The following is a 25,032-nucleotide window of genomic DNA, read 5'->3' on the forward strand; positions in this document are numbered from 1 at the left end:
ACATAATGGTTAAGCTTATGGGAACAATTGGAGGTTAAACCTAAAGATCAAACACTACCATGAGTACAGTTTACACTCTAGTATAGTTGTAACTTAACCACGCTATACAGATGCCCATAGCTGTGGATATGCTATACATAACAATACTGATGTGGCTACATTTTATCAACAAATACTTTCTTTATTTTCCAGTCATGCTTTGCAAATGGTGAACTATTCGAGTCAGGTGGGCAACTGGAATTACCTATTTTTGCATAGTATTCATTGATGTACTCGTTGTAGGCCATTTCCATGAGTCCATGACCCAGATTGTAATTCGGGAAAATGAGAAAACAACATTTCAGGTAGCCATTCACGGCTTTCAGGTCCTGCAAAGGGAAGAAACAGGAGCTAAATTATGATGGAAACACAATTCAAAACAAATCAAAGAAATTGCAAAGTGCTCTTTTTAAAACACGTAAAAGCAAAAAGAACCTGACTGTAATCATATTTAAAAATCAGCTAAGTACCAGATATCAATGGATTCTTTGCAGTTTTGCCATCCTTGCAGGCACAAAACATCTTGTCATGCTATCTACCCGGTCTAAGCCATTGTCTCACATCCCAAATTTTTCACAGTGTAGTGGCTCTATATTTTTGACCATCTGGACACCAGTTAATAACTGTCTCACTCTGAAAAACATTACTCACAAAAGATGCAAATTATTCAGTGGGTGGCTGACTAGCAGTAGAGATATAATTACAGTTCATTCTACATAAACCTGTACATGGTTGAGTGGAAGTAAAGCTTTCCCTGTGAAATTATAACATTGGTGTCAATTCAAGCATTATAAGAGGAGGTTTGATGAGCAATATAACCTATTTTGATCTTCAAATGTCATAATTTCACCAGAAGTCTCCTTGCATTTAATTTGGCTTCTGGAAGTGAGAAAGAAATGGATTGACCGAAGGCCTGCTCACAGCTAAAATCACTGCCTTGGCTCAGTACTGTCACGAGTCCAAAGTTTGCAGTGCTGTCCTCGACTCTAGAAACCTGAATATGTGGTTTATTATGAGGCTTCAGTGAAAGACCAAGGAACGGCTGCAGTGGTGCGGCAGTAACACAGTGGTTAGCACAATGCTTTATAGTACCAGTGACCCGGGTTCAACTCCCGTCGTTGTAAGGAGATTGTATGTTCTCCCCGTGACTGTGTAGGCTTCCTCCGGGTGCTCCAGTTTTCTCCCATGGACAAAGATGTACCAGTTGGTGGGTTAACTGGACATTACAAATTGTCCTGTAATTAGGCTAAGGTTAAATAGGGTGACAGCGGCTCGAAGGGCATGTTGTACCTCAGTCAATAAGTACATTAATTAATATGAAAACATAAAAATGATGGAAATATTACAGGTGTAATTCATATCTGATAAGAAAAGATGATAGGTTTAATGTCTGAGGTCAATGTGCTTTCAACGTGACTTTATTCAAGAGCTGCTAGACCTGCTGCAAGGTTCCACCATAGTTCTCTTCAACTTTAGATCTCCAGGATTTGTGGTATTTTGCATCTACACTTCCAGGAGTTGCTGCTCTGTGTGAAATATTAAACTATCCCCTATCCTCTGAAATGGATGCAAAAGATCCTGTAGTACTGCTCGTAGGTGAAGAGGTAAGCTCCCTCCTACTTCCTGGCCAATATTTATAATTCAACCACTGTCACTCAAAAATAGACTAAATTCACCATGACCTCACTGCTATTTGTAATAAATTTTTCTTTAACATTGTAAGTGATACTTTAAACCCAGATGATTGCTCATTGTGCTTCTTTGCACATGCACAGGAGTCCCCTGATATGATTTTATGCACCATCTACTATTTAGAGATTGTAAAGGAGGACACAGTTTCAAGATTCAAGTTTATTTCTCACAAATATGTATCGAAACATACAGTGAAATGTGTCGTCGTATTAGCGATCAACACACCTGAGGCTGCGCTGGGGGCAGCCCACAAGTGTTGCCGCACATTCTGGTGCCAACGTGGCATGCCCGCAACGCTCGGCAGAACAACACAGACCACCATTGTACTCTTTAACTTCTTAATAGGATGAACCAAATACTATAGCAATGCACAATAGTTATAAACCTAATATACTGCTGATAGGCATTCACAGGCTATTTCTGTCTCTGTTCTCAGACCTGCCCCATAGAAAAATGGATCAGAAGGCAATGTGAAAAATCTGGAGGAGAATACAAGATGTTTACACTGCTTGAGTCCTCACCTTGTCGTGTTCAAACAGTTGAAGCAGGAATGTGGCAACTGTGGCTGTGATACCAATGAAGAGGTTGATGACGATTAGGAACACATAGGCTGTGCTGGGAACCTCAAACCAGAAGGATGCCGGATACATGATTGGAGTGATTGACCAGCTGTGGAGCAAACAGCAATAGATCAAACAGCAGGTCCCATTTGGAGTCTGTGTCCCCCCGCCCCCCAGCTTCTTTGGGTCATCCTCTAATATTGCCAACTAGGACAGTTCCAAAGTGAGATGGCCCAGTTCTTCACCAATAAGACCCTTAAAATGAAATAAGAATCTATTTGCCCACATCATTGACTTTCCAACTTTTCCTAAATGGAAGGTTTTTGGTCTCATTCTGTACCTTCCCAACAGCCATTACAAGTAGAGTTTACCAGATGCAGGTGAATGCTGAATCAAGCAGATAAACAATGGAAGCCTTATCACAGGAAAATCAAATTTGTTGATCAGGAAGTATATCAGATCCAATGTTTTAAGATCTAGTCTTTATATTGTCTGTATTTTTAAACCTAAACAATTGTATTTGTTACTTTTCGCAACTTGTCTAGAAATTCCCTAACACAAACAAGAGAAAATCAGCAGATGCTGGAAACCCAAACAACCACACACAAAATGCTGGAGGAACTCCGCAGGCCAGACAGCATCTACGGAAAGGAGTACAGTCAACGTTTTAGCCAGTTTTATACAGTACATGGTAACTAATTAGTGAGATCCTGCAGGACCAGTGTTCTTGGTAGCAGCTGCCTCTCTAGGTTCAACAAATCATGCAAATATGTGTTTCAAATATTTTTCTTGTGATTTCAAGACCCTGTTGGACATTGGTAACATAAAATACCGCGTACAGCTCAGTAGCTTATTGGTGAGACTAATGGTGGGGGAGATGTGTGGACTGTTGTGCAGACCATTCCCTCATGCTTCACATCACCTATTATAGCCACCCAGGGGAGGAGGCATGGTGGCAGTGGAACTGAACAGAAACATGGTGGGTGCACTGGAATCTGTGCTAGGTTTGGGGAAACTTGATATACCTTTGTCTGCCAAGCCAGCATGAGATGAGGAACTGCCACATATTTGTTCTTGCAGAAACATGGCTCCAGGCCAACATCCCCTGCACCATCAAGCTTCAGTTCAAAGGTTCATTCTATTGTCAAAGTACGGATGTATAATATAACTTTAATATTTGTCTACTCCAGGGAGCCATTAAATACAGAAAGAAAAGACATCAATTCCTCCACATTCAGCGACTTGTACTAATATTATTTTGTGACTGTATGTGCTATCATAACTAGATGTGCTGTGCACAACTGTATACACTGTGTTTGCATCTAGGCCCCTGAGGAAGGCTGTTTCATTTAGCTACATATACATGTGTATAGTTGAGTGCAAATAAACTTGAACTTTATTCTTGTTTCTTAATTACCAGAACCAAATAAATAATTACATTAAACTAATTGATCCATTTCTGGCCATTTATGGGCGGAACTTTAGGTACAGAACAGCAGGGAGCAGGACAATAATTTGATCCTTTAGGATAAATTAGCTTGTTCTTAATTTTTGAGTCAGTGCTACTCTTGTGCTGAAGGCTGTTGTTGATCAATGGAAGGGTGAGGGGCTTTGAGTCCTGCACCCTAGGTTGCTCTTAAATCAGAGCCTCGGTGGTGACGATATAGAAACCCAAATTTCTGCCACAATCAATATCTGACGCTGGCAGATAATTTGAGCAACTGATGAAAATCACACCACTGTGGCCATTTTTTCTGCTGTTTTACAGGAGGAAGTTTTCACAGGCATAAATATTCTTCTGTCAGAAGGTGAAGTCAACCCCATTGACTGCAGGTATTCCCAGATGTTGATTGATTCCTATTTTTTCCAACTTGGAGACATGCCAAGGCCATTTGTACAAAATGACTTTGTCTCAAGATTGAATGTACTGAAGTACTATATATACTATACTGATGCTTCTACATTTTCCATCTTGGAGGTATAATAGTCCAGTTACAGGTACTGATCCTAAGGGAGAATGCCACAGGCAATTTAATCTAGTTAGGAGAGAAGAAATCGGACAATCTCCTTTTCTCTGTTGATACAGAAGAAGAAACTTTGGTCTATCAAGTCTATCCCAATGCTCAGACAAACACCATCAATAACATTCCATTATAACCTATTCTATCCCAGAAGCCTGTCAGCTTCACTGTGATTCTCCTGCTAGCTAACTATAATAGAGGTAATGTTACGGCAGCCAAGCAACCTATCAACCAGCACATCTTTGGGATGTGAAGGAGTGTGGAGGGAAGTGAAGCACCTAGAGGAAATGGGACAATTGTATAAAGATTCGTATCTTATGAAGTGTTAGACCAGAAACAAGGTTTAACATAGAACACCAAATACAGACTTCTGAAGAGAACACACAAAAATTAGGAGCAGGGATTAGCCACCAGGTCCACTATTAAATAATATCGAGGCTGATCTACCCTGTCTCAACTCCTCTTCTGTGCTAAATCTCCATAGCCCTGCATTTCTTTATCTAACAAAAATTTACCTGCCTCTTTTTTTAACCACTTCGAGGTTCCAGTTCCCAGTACCATCTGGGATAGAGAATACAACAAGCTAACCACTCTCTCCAAGGAGGAAATACTCCCACTTCAGTTTCAAAAGGCTGCCTCTTGTAACAATGCCCCCTTGTTCATGACACTTTACACTGGTGGAAACACTCAACATCTATCCTGCCATGCCTCCTTAAGATACTGTTTCAATAAGATTATTCTTTATTCTTCTTAATCCCAAAGACAACAGATCTAACTTCTTTATAAAGGCATCCGTTAGTCTTGTGAGACCATGGATCTGCGCCTGGAAAGTCTTCATTCTCCAGGGCGCAAGGCTGGGCAAGGTTGTATCGAAAACCAGCAGTTGCCCATGCTGCAAGTCTCCCCTCTCCATGACACCAACGTTGTCCAAGGGAAGGGCAAGGGCCGATGCAGCTTGGTATCAGTGTCGTCGCAGAGCACTGTGTGGTTAAGTGCCTTGCTCAAGGACACAACACGCTGCCTTGGCGGGGCTCAAACTCACAACCTTCAGGTCGCTAGTCGAATACGTTAACCACTTGGCCACGTGCCCACACCTAACTTCTTTAGGCACTCACAATAGGACAGCCCTCTCATCTCTTTTAGACAGCCTCAATTCAATTCTACCCTTTCTTAAATAAGGGGACCAAAGCCATGCACAGTATGATAGATGGCACAAAATCATTAACAAGTTAGTGCAGCAGTAGGTAATGTTGATGCTTCTCAATTCCACTGCCCTGGGCTTGACCCTGACTTAGGGTACTCTTTATGTGGCGTTTGCCTGATCTCCTGTGATAATATAGATTTCCCTCAGGTGCTCTGGTTTCCTCCCTAACTGGTTACTGTACATTATTTCTAGCGTGAGGGGATGGTAGGAGAAAGAAAGGAAATGTAATGAGCATATAGGAAGAGACCATTCAGCCCATAATGTAGTATCAAGCCAGCTGAAAAGTGTATCAGAAACATCCAGACACTAATCCCTCCTACCTACACCATGTTCACATCCCTCCATCCTCCTTGCATCCATGTGTCTATCTAAATATTTCTTAAACATCTCTAATATGTTTGCCTCTACCGCCATACCAGGCAGCGCATTCCAGGCATCCACGACTCTCTGAGTGAAAAAAAACTCACCCTTCACATGCCCCTTGAACCTAGACATTTCAAAACTGGGAAACAGATACTCTCTGTCTACTCTACCTATGCCTCCCGTAATGTTGTAAACCTCTATCAGATCTCCCTTCAGCCTCTGGCGCTCCAGAGAGAACAACTCAAGTTTATCCAGCCTCTCATGATAGCACATGCCCTCTAAGCATGTGAAATTTAAAAAGTTACAGTAACGTGTGTGTCAGAATGGGATTACTCTTAGATCTGGTATAGGTTCATTGAGCCAGTTTCCTTCTATGTAGTAAACAAATACGAAAACATAAAATAAATGAAATAGTAATTAAAAGTAAAGAAATGCATAAAAAGAAATGACAAGATAAGGAATGGGTAAACATTTTCAAGTGGGAAATAGATGTTACTACTGCAGACAGATATTATATTTGAATTTGCTTTCTCTCCATCACCTCAGCATCCAATCCAGGGCTTTTAATGCCAAGTCCCTGTTTATAAATTAGGCAAATTTATACATTATAAATATTAAACTCTTCCAGAAACTGAAACATTAAAAAAGGTATTGGTGCAAATCAAGTGTCAAAGTCTAAAGGGTAGCACAGTGAATTCACAAAAATTGTCAAGTTATTGAACTTAAAATCTCTTCTAATGTAGGCTATATGGCACTACAATACACTATTCTCATAACTAATTAGCTCATTAAGAATCAAGATGTTCGTGCTAAGAATACAAAAAGCACACAGGGGACATTTAGTTAAACCACCAAATTCTAATAGAAGCCATCTTTCCAAATTAGTAAACATTTCATTTGATTACATTGGCCTTAAACATTCTTTGTGGCTACAGTACCTCACATAAGCAAAAGATGAGACAGTTTTACCCAATATTCAATATTGTATGCAAATATTAACAATTCCACTTATTGTATGAATTATGCAATGCAATTCATTGTTTTTTTTTGTTTTTGGAAATAAAGGCCAGGCAGCATCTATGAACAGAGAAAAGAGCACATCAACCATAAATTCTTTTTATTACTAATTGAACTGAGTATTTTCAGTATTTTGTGTTTTTATTTCAGATTTCCAGCATCTGCTGCATTTTGCCTTTAGACTTCTAACAAAGAGATTACGGGTCGATAAAATCAACCAAGTTGTATACTAATTTCAGATGTAAAGCTTCATCAGACCTTTAAACTGTCCCCCACTTTTCCTTCGCTCCTATTCTGGTACCTGTCCCCCACTTTTCCTTTGCTCCTATTCTGGTATCTGTCCCCCACTTTTCCTTCGCTACATCGACGACTGCATTGGCGCTGCTTCCTGCACGCATGCAGAGCTCGTTGACTTTATTAACTTTGCCTCCAACTTTCACCCTGCCCTCAAGTTTACCTGGTCCATTTCTGACACCTCCCTCCCCTTTCTAGATCTTTCTGTCTCTGTCTCTGGAGACAGCTTATCCATTGATGTCTACTATAAGCCTACTGACTCTCACAGCTATCTGGACTATTCCTCTTCTCACCCTGTCTCTTGCAAAAACACCATCCCCTTCTCACAATTCCTCAGTCTCCGCCGCATCTGCTCTCAGGATGAGGCTTTTCATTCTAAGACGAGGGAGATGTCTTCCTTTTTTAAAGAAAGGGGCTTCCCTTCCTCCACTATCAACTCTGCTCTTAAACGCATCTCCCCCATTTCACGTACATCTGCTCTCACTCCATCCTCTCGCCACCCCACTAGGAATAGGGTTCCCCTGGTCCTCACCTACCACCCCACCAGCCTCCGGGTCCAACATATTATTCTCCGTAACTTCCGCCACCTCCAACGGGATCCCACCACTAAGCACGTCTTTCCCTATCCCCCTCTCTCTGCATTCCGCAGGGATCGCTCCCTACGTGACTTCCTTGTCCATTCAGCCCCCCCATCCCTCCCCACTGATCTCCCTCCTGGCACTTATCCGTGTAAGCAGAACAAGTGCTACACATGCCCTTACACTTCCTCCCTTACCACCATTCAGGGCCCCAAACAGTCCTTCCAGGTGAGGCAACACTTCACCTGTGAGTCGGCTGGGGTGATATACTGCGTCCGGTGCTCCGGATGTGGCCTTTTATATATTGGCGAGACCCGACGCAGACTGGGAGACCGCTTTGCTGAACACCTACGCTCTGTCCGCCAGAGAAAGCAGGATCTCCCAGTGGCCACACATTTTAATTCCACATCCCATTCCCATTCTGACATGTCTATCCACGGCCTCCTCTACTGTAAAGATGAAGCCACACTCAGGTTGGAGGAACCACACCTTATATTCCGTCTGGGTAGCCTCCAACCTGATGGCATGAACATCGACTTCTCTAACTTCTGCTAATGCCCCACCTCCCCCTCGGACCCCATCTGTTACTTATTTTTATACATGCATTCTTTCTCTCACACTCCTTTTTCTCCCTCTGTCCCTCTGAATATACTCCTTGCCCATCCTCTGGGTCCCCCCCCCTTGTGTTTCTTCCTGGACCTCCTGTCCCATGATCCTCTCGTATCCCTTTTGCCTATCACCTGTCCAGCTCTTGGCTCCATCCCTCCCCCTCCTGTCTTCTCCTATCATTTTGGATCTCCCCCTCCCCCTCCAACTTTCAAATCCCTTACTCACTCTTCCTTCAGTTAGTCCTGACGAAGGGTCTCGGCCTGAAACGTCGACTGCACCTCTTCCTAGAGATGCTGCCTGGCCTGCTGCGTTCACCAGCAACTTTTATGTGTGTTGCTCAGACTTTTAAAATTTGGATTAGATCACCTACCACACTCTTTTTTTAATACATACCATTTTCACTGATGAATATTAATGGATTGTGTGCACAAAAGAGGTAATTACTGTTGAAAAATAGCCTTCAGCAAAAGAAAAACTTAATGGTGACAACTACAATAATGCAGATTTTGCGATTCATGTTACTACCATTATTCCTTGATGAAAGAGCCTCGATTGGCCAATGATGCTACAACATGACTATCGTACTGTGCAGGAAAAAAACTAACTGCATTGGCTTTTCCTTCAACCCAAGAAGGACAGCTAGCTCCAATAGTTAGTTTGATTACTGAAATCTTGGGAAAAGTAACATTCATGTCACCTATTAATGATATACAACAAGAGCAATCAACCTCTGGCACTCATTACTGAATCACCCACTGTCATTATCCTGAGGACTATCACTGACCAGACCTTGGAGTAGCCACTTACACGATGTATGTAGTGGAGCTTATGCAGTGTATATGCTTCAGCAATACTCAAGAAGCTCAACAACGTACAGAACATAGCAGCCAGCTCGAGAGACATCTCATCAGTAACCATACACTCATTCTGCTACCAATGTCAACTTGCAGGAGCAGTTTGTCCTACAGTACGCACTGCAGCAACTCACCAGAATTACTATCAATTTATTTTCACTGACTTACAGCAGATGACGTGAAGGCATTTTGCATCAGTCTTCAGTGTGGAAGACACTCGAAGAATGCCAGAAATGCAAGAATATCAAGGGGCAGAAGTGAGTGCAGTTGGTATTACTAAGGAGAAGGTGCTTGCGAAGCTGAAAGGCTTCAAGGTAGATCAGGCACCTGGACCAGATGGACTACACCCCAGAGGTTGCTGAAGAGATTGTAGAGGCATTAGCAGTGATCTTTCAAGAATCACTTGATTCTGGAATGGTTCTGGAGGACTGGAAAACTGCAAATGTCACTCTACTCTGTAAGAAGGGAGGAAGGCAAAAGACAGGAAATTATAGGCCAGTTAGCTTGACTCAGAGGTTGGGAAGATGTTGGAGTCCATTATTAAGGATGAGATTTCGGGGTACTTGGAGGCACATGATAAAATAACTGAAATCAGCATGGTTTCCTTCAGGGGAAATCTTGCTTGGCAAATCTGTTGGAATTCTTTGGGGAAATAACTGACAGGATAGACAAAGGTGAGTCAGTGGATGTTATTTACTTGGATTTTCAGAAAGCCTTTGACAAGGTGCAGTACATGAAGTGTGTAAACAAGATAAGAGCTCTTGGTGTTGCAGGAAAGATACTGACATGGATAGAAGATTGATTGATTAGCAGGAGACAGTGTGGGAATAAAGAGGGTACAGAAGCCTGAAGGCACACACTCAGTGATTCAGGAATAGCTTCTTCCCCTCTGCTATCCGATTCCTAAATGGACGTTGAATCTTTAGAAACTACCTCACTTTTTAAAAAAAATTACAGTATTTCTGTTTTTGCATTTTTTAAAAATCTATTCAATATATGTAACTGATTTACTATTATTATTTTATTTTTTTTCTCTCTCTGCTGGATTATGTATTGCATTGAACTGCTGCTACTAACAAATTTCACGTCACATGCCAATGATAATAACCTAATTCTGATTAATTTCTGATTAGCTGCAGTGACTAGTTGTATTCACCAGGGGTCAGTGTTGTGACTGCTTCTTTTCACATCACATACCAAGATTTGGATGACAGAATTAATGGCTTTGTCATTAAGTCTGTGGAAGATACAGGTAGTGCTGAGGAAGCAGGAAGTCTGCAGATTAGGCGAATGGGCAATGAAATGGCAGATGGAATATAGTGTAAAGAAGTGTATAATTCAAAAACCAGATGTGCATAGGGAGTTGGATATCTTTGTGCAGGATTCCCTAAAGGTTAACTTGCAGATTGAGTCAGTGGTAAGGAAGGCAAATACAACGTTAACATTCATTTTGAGAGGACAAAAATATAAAAGCAAGGATGTAATGCTGAGACTTTATAGGTCATTGGTCAGACCACACCTGGAATATTGTGCACAACTTTGAGCCCCTTATCTAAGAAAGAATGTCCTGGTATTGGAGACAGTCAGAGGAGGCTCACGAGAATGATCCCGGGAAAGAAAGGGTTAATGTATGACGAGCATTTGATGGCCCTGGGCCTGCACTCACTGGACTTTAAAAGAATGAAGGGGGCTTTCCTTGAAACCTGTCAATTATGGAAATGTCAAGATAGTTTGCATGTGAAGAGGATGTTTTCTATAGTGAGGAAGTCTAGGACCAGAGGGCACAGTCTCAGAACAGAAAGACATCCCTTTAGAACAGAGATGAGGAGGAGTGGTCTTTTTACCCAGAGGGTGGTGAATCTTGAGGACTGCTTGTGTTAATTGTCAGTGATTAGATATTACCGATCCACACTGACTGCAATCTTTGGATAAAGGAGTCAAAGATCCGATTGCAGAGGGGGGTATAGAAGCCAAGGTTTAGAAGGTTGGTGATTGAGAATGATGGCATTGAACACAAAGCTGTAACCAATAAATAACAGCCTGATGTATGTTCAGGGATCAAGGACGAAGGATCAACTTTACATGTATTTAGGAATTTACTCTGTTGTACTGATCAGAATGCGACATACAATGAAAAGTTACAACATTTAACAATTATAAGTACAGAATTATATAAAAAATAAATTTAGAGGTTAAAGTACAGATATAGAATAAAATGTACATAAATACCAGCATGCATTTATAATGTAAACAGCATTTTATAAAATGTGGCTTAAAGTGTTTACAGTGAATTGCAGGGATGGGGTGATGGTTGCAATAGACAGAGGTGGGTGGGAGGGGTGAACTAGAGTGGTTGATTGGATAAACTGCCTGAAGGAAGAAAATTCTCAGGTGTCATAGTTTTTGTTTTAATAACTTTCCAAAAGGAAACTTTTGGAAAAAGGCAGGGTGTCTTGCTGTTGTCTGGTGTCCACAGCACAGTGAAGAGACAGTGACATTGTGCCCGCTTGTAGACCTGTTGCAACGGTAAGCAAATAGCAGCAGGCCAGGTCCATGTTCAGGTAGGGTTATTTTTTTTTCCATGACCAACCTCTTCAAGCACTTCATAGTAGATGTGATGGCTTCCAGGTGGTAGTCTCTGAGGCAGCTCCCCTGTTCTTCTTGGGCACTTGGTATCATTGCTGCCCTTCTGAAGCAGGGCAGACTGCAGCAGTATGGGGTGAAGATGTCACTGAACACTTCAGACAGTTGTTTGGTGCATGTTTTCAGTACCTGGCCAGGTATACTGTCTGCAGTCCTCAATTGCTGCCCATGTGCTGGGAACAGAGGTACAGCCAGGTGATTGGACTCATCAAGGTCCAGACATGGGATGGCATAAAAATACATTCTTGACTCTTTGGACAGTACCTTCCAAACCCACCACTTCTACCAGCTAGAACAGGGGTTCCCAACCTGGGATCTACAGATGCCTAAATGCCTTTCATAGTGGTGTTGGTCCATTGCATAAAAAAGCTTGGGAACTCCTGAGCTAGAAGAACAAAGATAACAAAAGCATGGGAACAATGCTAGCTGAAACAATGGTAACAAATGCTACCCTCTAAGCCACACATTATCCTGACTTGGAAATATATCACTGTTCCTTCACCAATACTGGCTCAAAATCCTATTCTCTCCCTCACAGCACTGTGGTGGGTACATCCACACAGCAATTCAAGACAGCAACTCACCACCATCTTCACAAGGGCAATCAGGGATGGGCAATTAAATTCTAGCTCACCTTGTGAAGCCCACAGCTCTTGACGGAATAAAAAAACAAATGAAGTGTTGTCTCCAATCAAATTGTGACTTCTAACTTGTGAAGTTCAGACTGATAAATGACACAATAATGGGATAATGCTTGGGATGTAACATTAAACATGAGGCCAGATGGTATTAGCCATCTCATTTTGTTCATGCAATACATGATATCTGTAAGTAGCTAACCTTTGCTTACAATATTGTGGCTTTACCTAAAAATCTTACTCATCACCCAGGACATGCTCTCTTCTCATTGTTACCGTAATTTTTTTTACTGCAATTCATGGTATATTTTCCTCTATTATTATGTATTGCATTGTGCTGCTGCCGCAAAGACAACAAATTTCAAGACATATGCCGGTGATATTAAATGTGATTTTGATTCTGAAAATGCCCAGATAGCATCTCAATTATTTATTCTGCAAGCTGAATAACAAATTGGTTTAATACCAACTACAAAAGAATGTAGTTACAAGCATCAAGTTTCAATGAAACACGAGGTTTTAATTTTCAATTTAACACTGTTGCTCAGATGCAATACACTTCGTCATATTTATCCTTATTTAATATTTCAAGCTTACAAAAACTCACCTTGCAAGCACCTGTATTCATTAATGAACCTCTCTATTGAATCAGATTCCTGCAATTTATATTTAATTCTCATTCTCTCAGAGCCAGTCTAATATATACAAAGGAGATTTGGTCTGTCTTTAATTGTAGGGTTCAATTTCAACATATAAATGTACTTCATTGAAGATATGCTTAGAAACTTTATAATTAAGTGAAAGAAATTAAGTCTATTTTGAAGGGATTAAATTTCTTATAAAGTGTAACTACTGCTGACTGGAGACACAGTAAATATGTTTCTGACTGAATTGTTGAATGACACAGAATTCATTCATAAAATTTCCTATTTAGGATAACTTTACAAATAGGGTGCTATAAAACTGTTTCAACCTGAAGGAGGGTTGTTAACCAAAACAGATACTTAAGAAAGTTAGCAAATATTTTATTCGATGAAAGAGTGAAAGAAAAAAAAACTTACGCAATGAATTGTTATCAATTTGAATGTTTGGACTACTGCCCAAAAAAGTTGGAGAAACACCTTGAAAATGAAATTGGATAGAACTGGGAAAGGAAGAATTTATAATCCACAGGGAAGGAGATGGAAATGAAACTAGCTGGATTGTTGTTTTAAGGAGTTAGGAGAGACAAAATATTTAAATCTTTTCATTCTTTGTATCACGCATTTCCAAACTTTTTTAAGCCATGGACCCTTAGCCGAGGGGTCTGTGGACCCCAGGTTGGGAACTCCTGCTCTATATGGATAGTATTAAGAGAACTCAGTAACATAGGGAGTAGCTGAGGAGAAAAACAAATGTGCTTTTAGAGGGAAACCTAATAGCCAAGAGGGAGTAAGGGTTATGCTGACAGGTTTAGGTTTCGATGAGAACAAAAGAAAGCTGAAGTGGGGCAGCACGAACCCCACATCCCAATGTCTAGTTTCAGTGCTGTATAATCCATGAATCTTGCACTAATCATATAACAGAGTCCACAAGATTCCTCTTACAAACCGCCACATACTAAAAGCCAAAGTCAGCCACAATTTGCTAGAATTGCAGATCTGAATTATTGAGATAAACAGTATTTCCAATAAATTAGGTCACATGAATACTGTACATCAGCAAGTGTGGTATAGCAATGAACTTAAGTGCTCTAAACGATAAGGGATAAAAACTGAATTTGAAGAGTATGATAACCAGACAAGTTCTGAGTAGCACAAAGAAGGGTTATCTAGATAAAACTCATGAAAAATTATGCATATGCTGGGACTGAAAGTCAAATTAGTTTATTGTATATAGTTTAGTGTAAGAGTTAACACTTCACTTTCCACAGCTTCTGCCTGACCTGTTGTGTTTCCAGGATTTTCAGTTTTTATATCAGATTTCCAGCAGTGTATTCACCTGATTTTCAAGGACCAGCTTGTATCTCCCTCAAAGTATTCATAATAATATTCTCATAACTGGATCTTGAATAATTGTCTTGAAACAGTATATAGCAGCCAATTTTTCTGTAAGGCCCAGATAGAGTGGATAGCGAAAGGCTGTTTCTTTTGGTGGGAGAGTTGAAGACCAGAGGACAAAGCCTCAGAATACAGTGGTGCCCCTTATAGAACAGAGATGAGGAGGAATTTCTTTAGCCTGAAAGTAATGAATTTGTGGAATTCTTTGCCACAAGCGGCTGTGGGGGCCACACTTTTGTGTAAGGCAGAGGTTGATAGATTCTTTATTGGCCATGGGATGAAGAGATACAGGGAGAAGGCAGGAGACTGGGGCTGAGAGGAAAATTGGATCAGCCATGATGAAATGGCAGAGCAGACTCGATGGGCCAAATGGCCTAATTCTGCTCCTATATCTTATGGTCTTATCTTTACACAAAAGAGTCAAAATATAAAATCAAACATTCAAATTTTATATTTTCTCTCTGGCATGAGTTTGGGAATGCAAATGTGTTCACTGTCTGAGATAAAATGTATGATTCTAACTTCGGAGATTAAAGTCTAGTATTTCATGCTATTGTTCCTGTACAATTGGGCTGGCTGGTGGTGTGGTGGCATCAGCACTGGACTTCAAGGCAAATGGTCCTGAGTTCAAGCCTAGCTGGGTCCCAACCTGGGCAGCAGCAGTAACTGTGCAGAAGAGAGGCCTGGCAATCTACTTCCGTATCTTGCCATGAAAACCCTATGGACGCTATGGTCCATGAGGTCACGAAGAGTTGGACTCCACTAAACAACAACAACAACAATCCTTTACAATCAGAAAATTACTAGTAACTGTTGAAATGAAGGAAATAAATTTCAAATTCTTTGACTTTGTTTAAGAACCATTATCATAAAGTTTGCAATTTATGCAGTGTGTTCCTCAGATTCTCTTTGACAAGTTGACATCACCAGTTCTGTTTGGGATTTGTGAACTATCACACTTAGGTAGCTGAAGTTTCTCTCTGTCTCTGCTGAATGCTTCTGCTGTGTAGCACCCATTCATTCCCTCCCCAAAATGTAATCTTTGGAGAAATATCCCGGTTGACTATCTGTGTGTGGAACGCATTGTAAGTAAGTGGAAACTTGTGCTGAAAGTATTCTATCTGAATACATCATGGCCTGGCAATTTCTCCACCTTTAACTCCAAGAAAATGCACAGTTGTGGACACAGCTCAACATATCTCAGAAGCCAGTCTCCCCTCCATGATCTCTGTCTCAGCTTTTCACCGTATCAGTAAAGCAACCAACATAATCATAAAAACACCCCAGACATTCTCACTTCTATTGGGAAAGAAATACAAAAGCACACAAACCACCAGGCTCAAGGACAATATTATATGATTATTTAACAGTCCCTAGTACAGTAAGATGAACTCCTGCCCTCAATATCGACCTCATGTTGGCCTTGCACCCTCATCGTTTCCTTGCACTGCACTTTCTTCATAACTGGTATTGCTATTGCTTTATTATTGACACATGTACTGAGATACAGTGAAAAGCTTGACTTGCAATCTAGTTATACAGATCAAATCATTCAAGTGCACTGAGTTAAAACAAACACAATACAGAATAAAATGTAAAAGCTACCATAAGAAATGCAATGCAGGTAAACGATAAAGCGCAAGATCATAATGAGGTAGATTGTGAGGCCAAGAGTCCATCTAATTGTTCACGAGTCTTAAGATGCCCTTGAGGCTGGCGGTTTGTACTTTCAGGCTTTTGTGTCTTCAGCCCAATGAGGGGAGAGAGGGGTAAAAAGAATGTCCAGGGTGGGTGTATAGGTTGGGTGGCTTTGAAAGAAGAAATGAATACAAAATGCTGGGATCTGATTCAATAGCGAGGTCCATTAATGAATACAAGGTACTTGCAAGGGGAGTTTTTGTAAGCTTAAAAAAAAGCTTACAGTAGACAAACATGAGATTTGTTATTTATTTATTTAATTCAAGGGATGTGGGCTTTACAAGCTGAGTGAGAATTTAATTGCCCAACCCTCAATGCCCTTGAGAAAGAGATAATGAGCTGCTATCCTGAACTGCTGCAGTCTTTGAGGTGTGGATATGTTCACTGTGGTTTAACGGAGAGATATCTAGGATTTTGAGCCAGTGTTGGTGAAAGAACGGAAGATAAGGGCAGTAGTATCAAATAGAATTTGTAAGGCTGTGGACAAGGCACTTCAGATGGTTACACAGGCATTATTTGTCCATTGGTTAGTTCCTTCATTAGATTACATCTGTATAATATGACTTACCCATACAACAGGAAGAGTGAGAGGACTGCTGGAAAATTAGTAGGTGACGTGTAGGCTGGCAGATCGAACACAAAGAGAATGATGATGCAACAAGTTGCTGGCACCAAGTAATTCAACTGGAGACAGAGGAGGAAGAAACAAAGTACAAGTAAATAAACAAGTAAACATCAATACATCGGCTAGGAGCATATTATGGTTCATAACATGGCTAGTTTTGCTGAAAAAAATGTAGTCTCATATTTAAGTTCTGCATTTAGCACATTTCAACTCTGTTAAGATACATCAAAAAGTACGTGATTCCTGGTAAAAGGTCAATGACTGTGAATCAGATCCACCTCTTGCACCTTATCTTCAATGTATGCTCTCTCTGCAAAAGCCTGAGAATTAAAGCACATTACCTCATTTGTTCATTTGATGGGAGTCACTCTGTAAAGAGCGACAGTAATAAATTGAAGTGGAAAATCATTCATTTATTTAAAGAACATTACTATCAGTAGACAAATTATTTACTTCCTGTAAACTTATGTTTTCATATTACCCTGATCACTGAGGCATACAGTAAATTGCAGAGAATGTGAAACAGCTTGCTGAAGAGTAAGCAAAGAGGAAAATTAAGAAACATTGAGATTACATGATCTCTACATCTTTGTCAGCAGTGTGAAAGGAATCTCGATTGCTCTAATCAGCCATCTCCAGACACATCACAACACTATGGGCTAGATGTCATGGGCTTAAGGAAGAACACTAGGAGGGTAAGAAAAATATTGCAGGCAAGGCAGTTTTCTGTAGAAGTTCTTAAAGGGGAGCAATATGAGGGGGATCCAGTGAGCGATTTCCTGATTGCAGAACCAGGTAACTAACAGCATTCCTTTTAACAGTTTGATGGAGTGGGAGAATAGCAAGAACAAATGGCTCTGGAAATGGGACTGTAACCATTTTTAAACCACAGGAACAAGTTCAGAGATGTGAAATTTGAGGTACTGGAGAAAAGGTGACCATTGTCTGTCAACAAAATCAATATTGATGGACAAACAAAATGTAATACAGAACAGAAACATGGTGAACAAGATGAAGGTTTTAAGACCATCACAGAATGTTGCACATTTTTGATTGAAGGTAATGAAAACTTGACAAGTATAGTAAATTAATTCATCCCACTGAACAATTAAATATTTATGAAGCATCATTGCCCTCGCAGGCAAAATACTGTAACAGGTAGAATTGCTGCTCCACAGTTCCAGCGACATAGATTTGATCTGTATTTCTGGTGCTGTATGGCTTTAGCGCTCTCCCCATCATGCTCTCCGTGTGACCAGCTAAAGATGTGCTCCCTGATTGGTCAATTGGTGACTGTAAACTGTGCCCAGTGCAGTTTTGAGAAATGAGATGGAATTAATAGGTACAGGGGAAAAAGATGCCAGAGACAAAGGTGAAGAAATGGGATTTGTCCAAGAGCTAGTATGGATATCACAGAATGAATAACCCCCTTCTGCAATGTATGGAAATATGAGGAAATTACAAGAGACAATATCCCAAAACCTGGGATCTCCATTTTCATATTGGCTCAACAACATAACCACCGACCATCTACGAATGGACTCATAGTCTGATGTATTGCAGAACTTGTGAAACATTCAGCAACAGAATACAAGGTCTTTTGTTGCAGTGAATATCATCAATCTGAGATGAAAGAGTGAAACAAACCTGCAGAACAGTTATAACTACATAATGGGAAAGTTTAAGTCACTTCCATATATTTTAGCAGGTTGTTAAAACATAATCTCTGTCACTCAAAATTGGCAATCCCTACTAATATTGGGATTTTGATTCTGAAATTAAGTGAAGTGAGGCTTGAGCAGACAAATTTCAAGGAAACATTTGTTGGAAGTTAATGCTGTTGAGGCACTGCATAGTGATGAGAGATGTCGTAACCTCAGTGATTAAACTGGTTTCCACTCCTTGACCTGGAAGAGCAGAACAATTCTCACCATATCCCAAATGTAGTTGGCCAACCAGTAGATAACGGGGTCGCATCCACTGACAAACTGCAAGTGTTTTGCTTTGGTTGATTTCTCGGCCACTAGAAACACCACAAAGCTGGCTGGGACAAAGGACATGGCCACAATGATGAAAATCGCAATGACCACATCTGTGCCCTGCAGACTGAAACAATTCAAGAAAAAGACTTAAGATTTCTGAGATAAAATCAACATTGCAATATTACGTCACAGTTTAACAATAATCAAAAATGTGGTTCTCACTCCTTAACTGGTGATAAAAGTTAGCATATTTTTCTATCAACATTTCTTTGGCAGTACTACAAAATGAGAACCAAAGTCCATTCCATATATGAAGTTAGTTTCTCCATAAACTTAAGACACAGAAGAGAAGAATGGCCAGTTCCATGTATTAATGAAAATGCCTTTTCCTCTTGCCATTAATGAGGATGAAACAAGCATAAATTATTGTCTACTGCCGTTGCAAATGTGAAGCTTAAATGTCAAAACTGGATTTTCCATTTATCCATACAGCATACTGGTTGCTGTTAACTGCTCAGTTGAAAAGGCAGACATCCATATGTGCCAAGTATTTTCTATATTTGGGAAGTAGATCCAAATATTCACTGGGAATCATAAAGTTCTGATCCGCAAAAACTTCTGGCTGGGAGGAGGAAAATAGCTCACCAGTACCACTGGAATTCAGAAGAATGGGGGGTGCGGAATCTCATTGAAATCTATTGAATGTTGAAAGGTCTCAATAGAGTGGAGGTGGAGAGGATGTTTGCCACGATGGGGGTGTCTAAGACCAGAAGGCACAACCTCAGAGTAAAGGGATGTCCATTAAGAACGGAGACGAGGAGGGATTTCTTTAGCCAGAGGGTGGTGAATTTGTGGAACTTATTGTCACAAACAGCTGTGGAGGCTGGGAGATTGGGTTTATTTAAAGCACAGGGGATACAGGGAGAAGGCAGGAAATTGGGGCTGAGAGGGAAATTGGTCAACGATGATGAAATGGCAGAGCAGACTCGACGGGCCAAAAGGCCTAATTCTGCTCCTATATTGCATCATTTCTTAATGCATGCATTACTAAATGACAATAAAAGAGGACTGCGTGTCCTCATAATCTAATTTAATCTAATATCTTCTGGTTTTATCTGTGGATAACAAAACAAAAATTCCCCCACAATTTTCTACTCTCCCAATCCCCTTGCAACTGGAATGGTGTGAAAAGGAATCAACAAAGAATATGAAGTTGGGATATCAAAGTACTCATCATTGTTCAATATATTGGTATCATGGGAAGCCTTCCAGCCTTTCAATGTTCGTGGTTAGCTGTCTAAAAGACATATGCACTGCATAATAAATTACGTCTGTTGTGGATATTGACCAGCTCTGTCATGAGTAACATGCACTACTAAAGCAGCATAATTATAGCAAGTCCTCCTGTGGCCAACCATGAACAGCAATGTTCTACATGGGAGCCGGTGCAGGGAAAACTGCAACCTACCATACGGCACTGTACAAGACATTGGTAAGGTCACATTTGGAGTACGGCATACAGTTCTGGTCACTCTGTTCTAGGGTGGAAGTAATGAGAATGGAAAGGCTACAAGCAAAAAGATTTGGAGAATGTTACCTCTTGAACACTTGGGGGGGGTGGTCGAATTATAAGGACAGGTTGCATAGGGTAGAACTTTTTATTGGAGTGTAGGAGGCTGAGGGGTGATCTTATAGAGGTTTACGAGATCATAAAGGGTAAAGATAAGCTGAATGGCCACTGCTTTCTCCTCAAAGCCAAAACAAAAGGACGTAGGTTTAAAGTGAGAGAAAAAAGATTTAAAAGGGACTTTATTCCTTGGAATGTTGAAGATTGAGGGACGATTTGACAGAGGTATACAAAATCATGAAGGGTACAGACAGGGTAAATGCAAGCAGATTTTTTTCTACTGAAGATGAGTGGCACTACAACTACAGGTCATGGGTTAAGGGTGAAAGGTGAAAAGTTGAAGGGGAATATGAAGGGAAACTTCTTCACTCAGAGGTTGGAAGAGTGTGAAACGAGCTGCCAGTGCAAGTGGTGCATTCGAGCTTGATTACAATGTTTAAGAGAAGTTTCGACAGGTACATGGGTGGTGGGAATATGGAGGGCTATGTCTCTGTCTAGGCTGATGGGAGTAGGCAATTTAAGTGGTTCAGCATGGACTAGATGGGCCGATGAGCATGTTTTTGTGGTCTGTGACTATTTCCGGAAAGAGGGTGGTGGTTATATGGATCAAACTGTCAGAGAAAGAAGTAGCAGTGGGTACAATTCCAGCATTTCATTTGGATAAATACATGGATAGGAAAGACTCGGAGGGATATGAACCTAAATTAGGCAAATGGGACTAGCTCAGTTGGACAACTTGGTCAGGATTGCTCAGTTTGGCAAGTTGGTCCAAAGATTCTCCTTCCGTGCTGCATCACTCACTGGTACTCTTTCAGTTTAATGTGTTTAGGTACTTGGTTACTTTACAAGATTGAATATTATATTGGCCATGCAGCCAGTTCTCTTCTATTTTAACCACTGGGGAAAAAAATGAGAAAATCTACTGATAAAGACTGACAGCTTAGAATGAAATATTGAGAGAAATACTGATTCATTTGCTTACAGGTAGTCGAGAGACAAACTGGCACTGGTCTTATTCATTGGGTGATTTGTCACTGTGATACCTACAAGACAAAAATAGAACAGTGATTAAAAAAAAAGTACCATGAAACTTTCTTAAAAGACAGCTGTACTTAATTAAATACTTCTTAACCATTCTCCAGAGTTAATACAGTTCCTGCCCTATCGTATAAGTGTTGTTCCCAATCGTAGCAGAATTATTGATAAATTGGTTTTCCATTGCCAATTGTGCCGAGGTACAGCGGAAAGATTTGATGTTTGAGGCTGTTGTCAGAGCAAATTCAGACAGATGTTGTAAGCTACAAGAAGAATGCTTGATAATATGATAACATACATATTTGGTGAAGATAACCTTTATGTCTTAAGTGTAAGCAACATTAAATAAACACATTTCACAACCTCCAATATGCCACAGAACTCCTCTACTGAAGTACATCTAAACTGTTTTAACTTCAGTGTAGAAACACAAAAGCCATTTTGCACACAGGACTCTCTCCCATAAAGATGATGACCACATGACTAAAGCAGAATATCTGGTCATCTGTATGAACAAAACTAAATTATTCAGAGTGTTGTACGGACCAGCCATCAAGCTTCCCTGTCCACAGCATAAATCAGACTGCTCAATTTCACATATGGGTAACTAACAAGTAACTGTTGTGAATAAAGATTCGACTGTGTAAAAGATTATCAATTCTGTTTCTTCAGAAGCAATAGTGTGGATGCTACGTTCTTCCTGAGAAATGCACAATTTTATATTACAACAATCTGATGGCTTTCTTTCCTGTTTTTGAATAATATTAAGTTTTCTACAAGTTCTTGTACCTCATCATGAGCCTTTCTATTTTGTCCTTTCTTCTCCACCTTGGCCACGTGGCCAAGTGGTGAAGGCGATCGTCTAGTGATCTGAAGGTCATCAGTTCAAGCCTCAGCTGTAGCAGCATGTTTGTGTCCTTGAGCAAGGCACTCACCCACACATTACTCTAGTGTCTGTGCGAGGAGTGGCGCCCCACACAAACTTCCACTCTGCGCCTTGTAAGGTATGAAAATGCCTGATGCAGGCCTCTCATGGTATGAGTCGACGTTCCCTCCCCTCCCTCCCCAACTTGGCATCTTCTTTTATTTCAAATATTGAGAGAGAGACTTGTGCACATAGTAGTGTAGAGGTTAGCACAACGCTTTACAGTAGCAGAAAACCGGGTTCAATTCCCACCACTGCCCGCGAGGAGTTTATACGTTCTCCTTGTGATCAGGCGAGTTTCGTCCTACAGTCCAAAAATGTACTGGTTGGTAGGTTAATTGGTCATTGTAAATTCTCCCATGATTAGGCTACAACTAAATTTGGGGATTGCTGGGCAGTGTGACTCAAAGAGTCAGAAGGGCTGATCTGCACTGTATCTCAATAAAACATAATGAGAAAGAGATTGAGAAAATCCAATGATAAAGACTGACAACTTGGAAGTGTTACTCCCCTGATCAGGCAAAAGTATTAGAAGAGTCACTCTTCTGTGAGCAAGCAATAATCTGTAAGACCAACTTGTTCGCTCGTTCTGTAGAAACTAATCGATCTGATGGAGACTGGGATTGGAGAGTCAATGGATGGGGATGGAAGCACATTCAGACACTGGGTTAAGAGTGACGGATGGGGTAAAAGTAGTTATTGAGGGAGGGAAGGAGAGTGGAATGGGAATACCAGTGCTAATCAGTATTAAAGAGAGAAAATTAGATATTGGATTACAGTGAGGGGAGGGAACATTGGAGATAAAGGATCAAGGACTGGGATTTCAGAGGAAAAATCAGTGATTGGAATACAATTTAGAATCAGGAACCATTATTGTGGAGAATGAATGGAAATGGTGGTCGATAGTGATCTCTCGTGGGTCATATGCTGATATTAAACGTGATTCTGATATTGATGGTGGGAGGCTCAGTAATGATAATTTTGCAGGTGGATGGTTAGACTGTCTCTTACTAGAGAGGGCCTGTGTCTTGACACTTCAGAGAAGTTAGTGTTACTTGCCACATTTCGGCTCATACCTGAAGGTTACCTCAGTTTTACTACAAACCCCATTTCCAGAAAAGCTGGGATATTTTCCAAAATGCAATAAAAATGAAAATCTGTGATATGTTAATTCACATGAACCTTTATTCAACCGATAAAAGTACAAAGAAAAGATTTTCAATAGTTTTACTGACCAACTTAATTGTATTTTGTAAATATACACAAATCTAGAATTTGATGCCTGCAACACACTTAACAAAAGTTGGGACAGAGTTAAAATAAGATTGAAAAGTGCACAGAAAAGTCATGTTACTGTGACAATAATAGCCACCTGGGCTCGGGAGTACTTCGGAAAACCATTGTCACTCAACACAGTCCGTCGCTGCATCCAGAAATGCAACTTGAAACTGTATTATGCAAGGAGGAAGCCATACATCAACTCTATGCAGAAACGCCGGTGAGTTCTCTGGGCCCGAGCTCATCTCAGATGGACCGAAAGACTGTGGAACCGTGTGCTGTGGTCAGATGAGTCCACATTTCAGCTAGTTTTCGGAAAAAACGGGCGTCGAGTTCTCTGTGCCAAAGATGAAAACGACCATCCAGATTGTTATCAGCAAAAGGTGCAAAAGCCAGCACCTGTGATGGTATGGGGGTGCATCAGTGCCCACGGCATGGGTGAATTGCACGTATGTGAAGGTACCATTGACTCTGAGGCGTATATTAGGATTTTAGAGAGGTATACGTTGCCATCAAAGCGACGTCTCTTCCCGGGACATCCATGCTTATTTCAGCAGGGCAATGCCAGACCACATTCTGCACGGGCTACAACAGTGTGGCTTTGTAGACACAGAGTGCGTGTACTTGACTGGCCTGCTGCCAGTCCAGATCTATCTCCTACTGAAAATGTATGGCGCATCATGAAGAGGAGAATCAGACAACGAAAACCATGGACTGTTGAGTAGCTGAAGTCCTATATCAAGCAAGAATGGACAAAATTTCCAGTTGCAAATCTACTACAGTTAGTATCCTCAGTTCCAAAACGATTAAAAAGTGTTATTAAAAGGAAAGTTGATGTAACACAATGGTAAACATGCCTTTGTTCCAACTTTTGTTGAGTGTGTTGCAGCCATCAAATTCTAAATTTGTGTACATTTACAAAATACAATTAAGTTGGTCAGTAAAACTATTGAAAATCTTTTCTTTGTACTTTTGTCATTTAAATAAAGGTTCACGTGAATTAACATATCACAGATTTTTGTTTTTATTGCATTTTGGAAAATATCACAACTTTTCTGGAAATGGGGTTTGTATCTGCACAGCTTGGTTCAATGGCTGATGAGTTGTGAATCAAAACAAACACTGCTTCCGCCCCTATTCTTTTCACTTTTTAAATTTTACTTAGTGATACATCACAGTATCAGGCCCTCCTCGCGCAACGAATCCGTGCCAGCCAATTACACCCAATTAACCGACTAAGCCGCAAGTCTCAGTAGAACCCCATGCGGTCATGGGGAGAATGTACAAACTTCTTACAGACAGCAGGGAATT

General features: G+C 40.6%; 1 protein-coding gene across 1 annotated transcript in view; it reads right to left on the reverse strand.

Moving 5' to 3' along the window:
* abca2 (ATP-binding cassette, sub-family A (ABC1), member 2) overlaps positions 1 to 25,032 on the reverse strand; it is a 553,235-nt gene that overhangs the window by 77,420 nt on the left and 450,783 nt on the right. Inside the window, exons 34-38 of the mRNA XM_072240523.1 lie at positions 21,466 to 21,526; positions 18,806 to 18,980; positions 16,818 to 16,933; positions 2,253 to 2,400; positions 245 to 368 (exon numbers count right to left, since the gene is read on the reverse strand). Of these exons, the coding sequence (XP_072096624.1) occupies positions 245 to 368; positions 2,253 to 2,400; positions 16,818 to 16,933; positions 18,806 to 18,980; positions 21,466 to 21,526 (624 nt within the window). The remainder of the gene's footprint in view (positions 1 to 244; positions 369 to 2,252; positions 2,401 to 16,817; positions 16,934 to 18,805; positions 18,981 to 21,465; positions 21,527 to 25,032) is intronic.

Source organism: Mobula birostris, chromosome 22 (genome assembly GCF_030028105.1).
Source record: "Mobula birostris isolate sMobBir1 chromosome 22, sMobBir1.hap1, whole genome shotgun sequence".
In the NCBI taxonomy this organism is placed as follows: Eukaryota; Metazoa; Chordata; class Chondrichthyes; order Myliobatiformes; family Myliobatidae; genus Mobula; species Mobula birostris.